Source organism: Triplophysa dalaica, chromosome 21 (genome assembly GCF_015846415.1).
Source record: "Triplophysa dalaica isolate WHDGS20190420 chromosome 21, ASM1584641v1, whole genome shotgun sequence".
Classification (NCBI taxonomy): Eukaryota; Metazoa; Chordata; class Actinopteri; order Cypriniformes; family Nemacheilidae; genus Triplophysa; species Triplophysa dalaica.
In genome coordinates this window covers 11431816-11441754 of record NC_079562.1, presented here as the reverse complement: position 1 = coordinate 11441754, position 9939 = coordinate 11431816, and the positions used below count along the sequence as shown (strand labels likewise).

The window sequence follows — 9939 nt, the reverse complement described above, 5'->3', positions numbered from 1 at the left end:
TACTGTATGTGGTCTCATATGCTAAAAATTCTCCTACAAAAATTTTAAACAACACTGAATTTTAATGTTTTTAAACCATCATATTAAAGCAATTAGTCCCTAGGAGCAGTGTGTTAAAGTGCATATACTAACAGCTAAGAGTCATTTTTAGTCACAACGCAAAATGGATCCTAATGGCTAAATGGATCCCAAAATCACCCAAAAATAAAGATTCCATCATAATTTCCTCACCCTCAAGTTGTTTCATATCTGTATAAATGTCTTTTTTCTGAATCTGATAAACACAAAGAAAGATATTTGGAAGAATGCTTATAGCCAACAGTTCTTGGCCACCATTGTCTACCATAGTAAGAAACGTTTAAATGGTAGTCAAAAGTGCCCCAGAACTATTTTTTACCATTACAAATATCTAATTTTGTGTTCAACAGAAAAAAAGAAAAAAACAATAACTTTTTTACTATGGTAGTCAATTTCCTGTTGCTCAGTGGTTAACAACGCCATGGTCATTCAGTCGCAGGGGATTGCACATAGGCAGAAACAAATGTATAGTACAATGCAATGTATGTCGCTTTGGATAAAATCGTCTGCCAAATGCGTAAATGAAAATATATTCCAAAAATATTTCTTTGTGCACAACCAAACAAAGAAATACATACAGGTTTAGAACAACTTGAGGATGAGTAATTCATGACAGAATTTACATTTTGGGTGAACTATGCCTTTAATTTTCCTATACTGTAAATACAAATTATATGATAAAAAATTCAAATCACAATTTTCGCAGTTTAAAAAATATATTTTGGTCATTTGAGGCCATATACTTTTATCTGTACACTAACCCAAAGTTCAAAATGAGTTACCATGTTAATGGCATATGAATGTGATTTCTCAAGGTGTTGATAAGAATGATTTCGTTTGTGCCTTGTTAAAACTGGGATAAATTATTAGAGTAGACAATAAAGTATTCTGTCATTGTACTGATGTGTGTTCACAGGGGCTATACATTACTGGATAATCTGCCTGAAACTCTCTGTCCTCTATGGCACTTTGGCTCCCTCTGCTGGGCTATATGAGCTTTTATTAAAATACATATTATTTGCCTAGATCACAGCTATGTACATTTTTTTCCTTCAAACAAATTCATAAAGTTAAGGGACATTTTTGAGCAGCCTTAGATCCCATATATGCTGAGCACCTGTTGACAGCGTTTCCTCAATATCTGCCTGTCAAGCTCATACTCTATTGCAAACACACAGGTTTAAACAGTGCTGAAGAAAATAATAATTTTGGCATGTTATTTATATATTATTTCCACTGTGGACTACAAGAAAGCAATATATGTGAGAGATGGAAGATGTGACAAGGCATTAAAGTCAAATACGGGTGAAATTCCAAGGCCTGAGATGACATAGGATGGAGTATTAACTTTCAAACACTAAAGCCTGTTCTCTGCTCTGCATTTAGAATCAAAATGCATTCACCAACCAACACATACCAAGCAAGAAATGCAAATAAACCTTCCTAAATAAATTAAATAAATCAAACTAAAAAAATATATATATATTTTCCCAAACACAACGGCCTAGTTTCACAGACACGGCTTAGTTTGAGCCAGAACTATACCTTAGTTGAATAAAGATATTTATTTCGCTTTTATAAAAATGCCTTAGCCTGATACACTACAGCTGTGCATCTTAAGACAAAACAATGTGACGGATATTTAAGCTATTTCTGAACAAGTTATGTTCAGTTAAGACAGGTCCTACATTCCTTTCAGTCTGAGGCCAGCCTTAAGCCTTGTCTGTAAAACCGGGTCAACATGTTTAACATTAGTCTACAATTCTGTTCATCATAATGTAGTTTCAAAAGGACACAATTCACACATGTTTAGCTGGATGCAGTGTAATGATGTTTGTTTTCACGACCACAGTGGCTGTCAGCCCACTCATCTGTACAACAACAGACCACCAGTCAGAAACCTGCATGCAAAACTTCACACCATGCTTACAGCAATCCTAAGTGTGAATCGCTATGGGGTCAGCTGAAAGCCCCCTGTGCTGTTCTAATACCCCAGTGCTCTTTACAACAAAAAAAAAAACAGTACAATGGATTGTAAACAAATACGGAACGAACGCAAGGATGCTGAAAGAAGTCATGCAACTTCAAGTATTTGTTTCCTGAATTGCATTACACTGCTTTTGGACAAGACAATGACATCAGACGGCAAACTGAGAACAGGTGACAACACTTGTTGGTACAAGTGCGGACACAAATGGCTCTGATCACACTGCCATCCTGAAGGCTTGCAGGGTGACATCACATTATTAAAATGCATTGAACCCTCAATTTAAATGTGTGACATGCACACTTGTCTTGCTGTAGTCGAGCAACCCTTCTTAAAAGAAATATGTGTAGAACCTTTTTCAAATTTATTGTAAATTAAAAGCAACTCTTAACATGAAATCTTTATATCTTAACATGAGCTAAATAAAATATAATCTGTCACACAGTTAACATTAATAAACACTGTTATAATAATCAGATTACAATTAATTGAATAAACTGGGTGGGTATCCATTATAGCTCACAACAGTGCTAAAAATAAAAAATAGCTCTTATGTGTACTGTATTGATCCTTAAGCATTTAATGAATAACCACTACGATGCTCAGTCTAAAAAGGCTCTTGAAAATATGATGCATAGTGTGCAAGGCAATTGTTGAACTGCAAATGGAAAGTAAGTAGACTTCAACTCTTTGGATGACTTTATCGGATTAAAATACAAAGCTGACACACTAGTGGTTGTATATGGGGAAGTTAATATGTATATTAAAAGAGGTTGAAAAAGTGCAACCGCACCAGTAGAAGTTAAAAGTAAGATAGTGTCATTTAAAATGAAGTATACCAATTATACACTTAACCGTACGCATTAACCAAATCCGTAAATAAATTCCAAGAATTACAGAAAGCTTAATATATTTTTATTGAATTTATTTGCTTTATATTTAATGCAGTTTTTCTGCATAGTTATCATCTTGTAGATTAGCGGCCTCAAAATATAAACACCAATTTTTATTATTCTCTTCTCACGATCACTATAACATTGGATTTTACTTTTTTTTATTGTTACACAATGAAAACACATGAGTACATGTATATAAAAGACAAAAGAAGAAATTGAAGACTCTCTAGTTTATCAACAAGATTCCTGTGCCCATCAATATCAACTACAGGTAATACTTTTAAGGACCTGCCTTGACCTTGTTTTTTCCCTAAACAACAGAAAACAAGATAATAAATTCTTGGCTAAATGTATAATACAATTATTAATATCAATGGGCACAAGGAGCACCTTGAACAGAAGGCAAATGGGACTGCAGTGCTGCAGGATTGGTCAGTTGTTCCTGTGGATCTTCTTGCTGATTGGTTGCAAACTAATGAACTGATCCCCCTTTGCTCTGTGGAGATGTAAAAAATGTTTTTTGTCCACAAGATCCAAAGCAACAGCGATCTCTGATGGGTTAAGGAATGTAGACATGGCTCCTCAGAACTGGAAAAACAGACAAATTAAATTAACATTTTCCATTTATGTAAGCATGGCTGTAAAGACACATGCTGCATGCATATTATTTAACGGTGAACATACGTTCTTGAGAAATTCCTCTGCGACAATTCGCGCTCGAGCGTTGACAGACAGCTTCATCTCGCTGATCTCCTTGTCAATCTCCTCCATGAAATGGATAACAAAATCCACCAGTTTGTGTTTATACATCTGTTCTGTGTGGAAGTTGGTGATGAGGAAGCTGATGTCATAGCCCTGACAAACACAAATGAGGAAATGAGAAAACACTAGTATTTTTTTAAGTGGTGAGCTTTTCACACGCACAGTTTTGCACTTGTGAACTATAGAATGCAATTTAAACCTTTAATCTCACATCAATCGCAAGCGTGTTTTGTTTAATAAATGACATGTTTGTTCTTCACAAAGCTCCAATTGTCTCACCTCAACAGGCTTTCTCCTCAGAATGAAGAAGTTCTCTGCTCGCATCATCATAAACCTCATAAATTTATGGCACAAGATCTTCTCAATCTCATCCGCCTAAGAAAATCATTAAATGGTCAGAACAAACTTAAACAACCACTAACAAAAGACCTTCAGCTTTATCAGTGCGTACCTGTTTGACAGCAATGCTGACTCTCACAGAGTTTATGGAGCCCTCGATCAAAACCTTCTCCTTTTCATTGCGACTGATAACCACCGGCTGCAACAGAAGCTCTTTGCTGCTCCTATAGAGAAACATATATTAGTACTATGTCTAATTAAACTCACACGTGTAAAGGACGCAGTCATTTTCTTACCTTACTTCCACCTCTGGTTTATTATGCCTCTCCACTACCTGAGAGGAGAAGTTCTCCAAACACAGGGCTGCTTGAAGAGTGGCTCGCACCGCGTTCAGGTAGGGTCGCAATGTCGCTGTCTGAAAGTTAAACATCGTGTACATTTGGTCATTTTGAGACGTCTCGTGTTTTTTAAATACATTTACACATAAAACATGATAGTAAATAGGTAAGATTAGTTGTTTTTTTGGCTACTGGGATTAATGTGAAAATATTGCACTTTTGAGTCGATTAAGCGTTGAGGTGTCAATCAGGTTGATGGCGCTGTAAATACTAATGATTAATATTTACGTTGTAACGTTAATGTAACGTTAACTTAGATGAATTAACAAACCTCGCAGCTGGCCAAACACAGTCAAATATTAATCATTAGTTTTTCCGACTAAGTAAAACATTGCTCGTTGCTTTTGGTCTATGTGTCATGATGTATATTTGAACTCGTGCATTTGTGTTTAAAATTCTGTGATTCATTTAGTGACGTTAGCCAGCTAACGTTAGCACAGAGTACCATCCTTCGATCAAATGAGGCAAAAATCAATGCTGTAACGTCGTGCAAATGGGTTACGATAACAATGCTCAGCGTGACATTTGGTGGTTAAGGTTTGTATACAAAATTATATCGTAATAAAATAAATACTAAGAAATATAAATCTCTTACCATTTTATATGAGGTCTGTGGTAGAAGACGGAAGTCCGCACGCCACGCCTGTAGATACGAAGGCCACGCCTTTCCCTGTACGCTGACACTGCCGTATTATTTATATTAGAAGGGCAAAGCTATTTTGTTATGGTCCGTTCATGTGTTTGTCGAATTAAATTAGAGAAAAAATACTATACTGGAATATAAATTGGATAATGAAATACCTTATTGTATTTTTATGGTGTAAAGATGTAAAAATGTATAAACACCGTGGATACTACACAGATAACAACGTGTTTTACATTTATTATAAGCTTTACGGTTAAGATCAGTAGCAAATTTACCTTGATTCGCTTTTTCTTCCTTATATGGCAAACTGCACGGCAGGTCCATTGTAGTGCAGTTTTTACAAAGCGCTAATGTCACATTTCATTGATTTTTCGGTCTATTAGGTAAATAAAAATGGTTTGAGTGTATAAAAAGAGATCATCTTTAATCAATATCTTTTTAACTACACTGTTTTAATAAATCATTGGACGCGCTGCACTCTGGAATATACTATTCCATGTGCAACGACGTTTTTGTGGGGGATAATATTCACACTGGGTACCTTATTTGAAATTAAATATTGATTATAATAAAACTCCATTAAAATCGTATCCAACAAAGTATCGTATTCTGAAATAACATTATCACGAATAATCCTTTGTAATATGCATTGTTGTTATTGAAGCTTGATCGATGTGCGCTATTCCCCCGTTTCCAAAATGGTTTAGCCAGTAATGGATGCCCCTTCGACGGAGGTAAATATATTTTTAGCAAATGCATGACTTGAGTTCAGTTTAATTTTCCATTTTGTCTGCTTACAAAATATGTCATTGTCAAAACAGATCTTTTATTTCAAATTCCACACATGCATTAATGCATTGAAGCCGGTTCCCAGTGGTGTGGATAGCATGCAGCATTACTAGCATGTAGCCGCTAGCTTAAATTGCATCCTAAATGTCCCTATAGTCAAATATAGAGGTCAGTGTTGCATGATGTTACGCTTTAGAGACAAAGCAGCAATGTAAATGTTCATTTTCTATTTTTGCCAACATTTGGTAAGCCTGTTTGTCTTATTTCTCAGTTTAGCCAATGGAAAGTGTGTAGTTGTTTACTGAAAGACCACAACACAGGGTCGCACAGCTTGCAGTTCACACAATTACCACCTCACCAATTCACCACCTGGAATTTGAATAATTTATATTATATGTATGTATACATTTTATGATAGCATTAATTGTTATTAAAAAAAAAAAGATTTCTGGCAAGCATTTATAAAACCTTTTTGCTTGATTATTCTCAACCTTGACTTTTTTCAGATATAGTTTCCTGTTACTAAGAAGATGAGTGAACTTAAGGACTGTCCCCCTCTGAAGTACTATGACTTCAAACCTGTAGACCACTTGAAAGTGTGTCCACGCTACACTGCAGTGCTCAGCCGCTCCGAGGATGATGGTATTGGCATTGAAGAGCTGGACACACTTCAGCTTGAGCTGGAAACGCTCCTCTCCTCTGCCAGCCGCCGCCTCCGAGCACTGGAAGAACAGAGACAGGTGAAAAGCATTGTTTCTGTCCCTTGGTTCTCTTTGCATCTCCTACTCACTTATATTATATGACTTGTATTTCTGTTCTCTGAAACAGATACTTACAGACTGGCAGGACAAAAAAGGGGATAAAAGGTTCCTGAAATTAGGGAAAGATACAGATCTTTCAGCTTCATCTCGCCATTCCAAACCCAAAAAACAGAAGCTTGATGGAAAAGGTAGCCATGGTCCTGGGCCTGGTCCTGGAAGACCAAAGTCAAAGAACATACAGACCAAGGTCCAGGACTTTGAATTTGATGTGGACCCACAAGATATTCCCCGCACTCCCAAAAACGATGCTCCCAACAGGTACAAGATTATGTATTCATGCATAATATGTATTTATAATTTTAAGTTAATTTAAGTTAAACACAAATCCAAGATATTTATTTAATATTTAACTACCCATATCTGAAAAACAGATCTGTGGGGTTGCAGGGGATCACCCAGCCGCAATGTCAGTCATTCTTTTTTTGTGTGTGTTAAACAGATTCTGGGCCTCAGTGGAGCCCTATTGTGCAGACATCACAAACGAAGAGATCAGAGTTCTTGAAGAGTTGCTAAAGCCACCTGAGGATGAAGCGGAGTATTTCAAGGTAAAATTCTCGACTTGACGCTTCTTTAGGCTGTTTCTGTATTAGGAATGCAAGATCAAAAGGCTTTATGTTGGTAGTTCACTTGTAACTGTTTGTTTCACATGTGATTGCCTTGCAGATCCCAGCTTTGGGAAAGCATTACTCCCAGCGCTGGGCTCAAGAAGATCTGTTAGAGGAGCAAAGAGAAGGAGCAAGAGCTAATGACAAGAAGAAAAGCATGATGGGTCCTCTTTCGGAACTGGATGCCAAAGGTAACTCTCCTGTTAAAGACTGAAAACTGACCTACTGGGAATTTTTTTTGTGTGTTTAATTTCATATCTTTTTCGTATACTTGCTTTTATGTTTGTATGCGATGTATGTTGAATAGTTGGTTTTTATTGTTTATGTAGATGTAGATGCTCTTTTAAAGAAGTCAGAGACACAGCATGAGCCACCGGACGACGGCTGTCCCTTTGGCCCTCTTACTCAGCGTCTTCTACAAGCACTGGTTGAGGTCAGTGAGTTTTGTCAAAATCACGTTACATATTTATATTGTATAATTGTAGAAGGCTTTTGGATAGTTACATGTATATCACAGCAGTTATGTTCAATTTGATTGTTATAGGAAGGAACATTATACAAATGTCAAACTGTTTGATCTTGCTCTTAAAATAAGCTTTTGTGGTAATATGGCAACACAAATAAAGGTTTCAATATGAATGCAGGAAAACATCATATCCCCTATGGAGGATTCCCCCATTCCAGACATTCCAGGAAAGGATGATGGCGCAGGTACATCGCCTCGTAGCCAGGGAAAAGCCTTCAGGTAAAACATTTGTAATATTGGTCCATTAGCTAGTTAATGGGCATTTTGCTAAATATTGCTAAATTGCTATTTGGGCATTATATTACATTATTGTATGTGGCCTAGTTGAAAAAGAAATTTAGATTCTGTTGAACATATCACTGCTGTCCTTCTGAAATCTTATATCTACTTTATTTTTTGTATTCGTCACCCTTTATTTTTGTCACTGAGTTTCGCAAATTATCTTACCAATAAAAAGCATTTAAAAGTGCTTGTCAACTTTGACAACACAGTATGTAATCATTTAAAAAGCAAACTGTTTTTTCCACCTCCAGAAAAAAAAATGAATTTGGACATACAAGGTTTCAGAAGGACAGCGACGATATCATTGACAAAAACAAATGGTCTTTGGAAAAAATCATACCTTTTAATTTGTACACAATAACTGCAATAATATGTTTAAGTAACATAGATTAGTTTTTATTTTATGTTGACTTTTCTCATGTTTTGTTTTAACAGTGTGCCTCACACACGCTCTCTAGAAGCTCGGATAAGAGAAGAGCTAGTGTCTCAGGGCTTACTAGACTCTGATGAGAGGCAGGGTGGCGGAGGCGAGTCTGAAGATGAGGTACTGGCTGAGCTACAGAAAAGACAAGCTGAACTCAAAGCGCTGACAGCTCATAATCGTGCACGCAAGCAAGAGCTGCTCAAGTGAGTCTTTATCAAAAATCAAGATCAAAACTTCTGCCAACATCAGATAAAGTTTAGCATTTGTAAAGAGGTCTGTTATCTTTCAACCTTTTGAAGAGTTAGAAGTAGTTAGTTTGATGTGACAAGTTCAGATTTTTTTACATAGTTGTAGGTAGATGATCTCTTTGACAACTGTTGTTGGAGAAGGCCTGTTAAGTTTATATTGTAGGTGAATCTGTGTCATAGATGTGGGTTTTAATATGTTTTGTAGTAATATACCAGGGTTAATGCGAGATTGGAAAATTGAGCTTTCATTTCTGTTCCTAAAGGTTGGCCCGAGAAGAGATGAAGAAACAAGAGCTTCGTCAGCGGGTTCGAGTTGCCGATAATGAGGTGATGGAGGCGTTCCGTCGCATCATGGCAGCCAGGCAAAAGAAACGCACACCAACAAAAAAAGAGAAAGATCAGGCCTGGAAAGCTTTGAAAGAGAGAGAAAGTATTCTCAAACTCTTGGACGGATAAATATGATTGGTGGCTATTACTTGATGTTTTTTATGTGATTGTAAGATATTGACAGGTTACAGATAAAACAAAACAGTTTTGCACCCAGTCTAAGCTGAGCGATGGTTTAATAAATCACATTTCACTGCACTGCAGGCAACATGTCAGAACATATTTTAATAAAATATTCCCATTTTTTAACTGTCCTTGATTCAACATAAAGTCTTAACTGCTTCTGGTAAATAAAGGTATTTGACACTAAAGGTTTGAAGTGCTGCTGAGAATAATAACGCCAGAACTGTATGACCTTATACAAGATTTACATTTTCTGTTCTGCACAGTTCCCAAAGATTTGACAAAAAAGACATGTTGTGATTGAAAGCTATTATCATTATACATCATTAACAGTATTTGTATTACTGTATAGGAAAGATCATGGACATTTTCTTGTTTTGAGTTTATGGATGAAAACAAGCACGGGTCATTTGTGCGAGTCTTCAGTGAATATGAATGTCTATCATACCTTTTTGTAATTGTTCATCTAGACTTTGACATTGCTGTTGCATGTTTGTGTATAAATAAAATCTTTGTATTTCGTACAGGTGTTTTTTTTATTTCCCATCAGCCCAACGCAGTGAATTAACGTGCTATAAACGGCTGTGCTGATAGAGGGCGCTGTTTTGTTTACATGACTTGTTTAGTG

At 36.4% G+C, this 9939-nt stretch overlaps 2 protein-coding genes across 5 annotated transcripts; one reads left to right on the top strand and one right to left on the bottom strand.

Moving 5' to 3' along the window:
- Positions 1 to 2958: 2958 nt before the first annotated feature.
- Positions 2959 to 5143, bottom strand: arpc4l (actin related protein 2/3 complex, subunit 4, like). The gene is made up of 6 exons (XM_056735388.1): positions 5056 to 5143; positions 4359 to 4477; positions 4175 to 4286; positions 4003 to 4098; positions 3646 to 3816; positions 2959 to 3549 (listed from the first exon to the last, which is right to left on the bottom strand). The coding sequence occupies exons 1-6, from the start codon at positions 5056 to 5058 to the stop codon at positions 3544 to 3546; spliced, it is 507 nt and encodes a 168-aa protein (XP_056591366.1). The 5' UTR covers positions 5059 to 5143; the 3' UTR covers positions 2959 to 3543.
- Positions 5144 to 5431: 288 nt separating this feature from the next.
- tada3l (transcriptional adaptor 3 (NGG1 homolog, yeast)-like) lies at positions 5432 to 9835 on the top strand. Of its 4 annotated transcripts, XM_056735384.1 has the most exons (12): positions 5432 to 5489; positions 5771 to 5840; positions 5928 to 6063; positions 6167 to 6291; positions 6402 to 6635; positions 6724 to 6974; positions 7156 to 7261; positions 7380 to 7512; positions 7651 to 7754; positions 7966 to 8066; positions 8565 to 8756; positions 9065 to 9835. In XM_056735384.1, the coding sequence occupies exons 5-12, from the start codon at positions 6426 to 6428 to the stop codon at positions 9255 to 9257; spliced, it is 1290 nt and encodes a 429-aa protein (XP_056591362.1). In that variant the 5' UTR covers positions 5432 to 5489; positions 5771 to 5840; positions 5928 to 6063; positions 6167 to 6291; positions 6402 to 6425; the 3' UTR covers positions 9258 to 9835. The 4 variants fall into 4 exon arrangements, with proteins under 4 accessions (XP_056591362.1, XP_056591365.1, XP_056591364.1 ...); XM_056735387.1 differs by lacking the exons at positions 5928 to 6063; positions 6167 to 6291 and having other exon boundaries at positions 5441 to 5489; XM_056735385.1 differs by lacking the exons at positions 5432 to 5489; positions 5928 to 6063.
- Positions 9836 to 9939: the final 104 nt, after the last annotated feature.

What these genes read in the sequence shown, in the direction of transcription:
- arpc4l (XM_056735388.1), bottom strand. An exon ending in AAACCAGAGGTGGAAGTAAG is followed by an intron (nt 4,287 to 4,358) that starts GTAAGAAAATGA and finishes GTTTCTCTATAG; the next exon opens with GAGCAGCAAAGAGCTTCTGT. An exon ending in TGAGGAGAAAGCCTGTTGAG is followed by an intron (nt 3,817 to 4,002) that starts GTGAGACAATTG and finishes TGTGTTTGTCAG; the next exon opens with GGCTATGACATCAGCTTCCT.
- tada3l (XM_056735384.1), top strand. Translation starts at nt 6,426, where the DNA reads ATGAGTGAACTTAAGGACTGTCCCCCTCTGAAGTACTATGACTTCAAA. An exon ending in AAAAACGATGCTCCCAACAG is followed by an intron (nt 6,975 to 7,155) that starts GTACAAGATTAT and finishes TGTGTTAAACAG; the next exon opens with ATTCTGGGCCTCAGTGGAGC. An exon ending in TTCGGAACTGGATGCCAAAG is followed by an intron (nt 7,513 to 7,650) that starts GTAACTCTCCTG and finishes TTGTTTATGTAG; the next exon opens with ATGTAGATGCTCTTTTAAAG.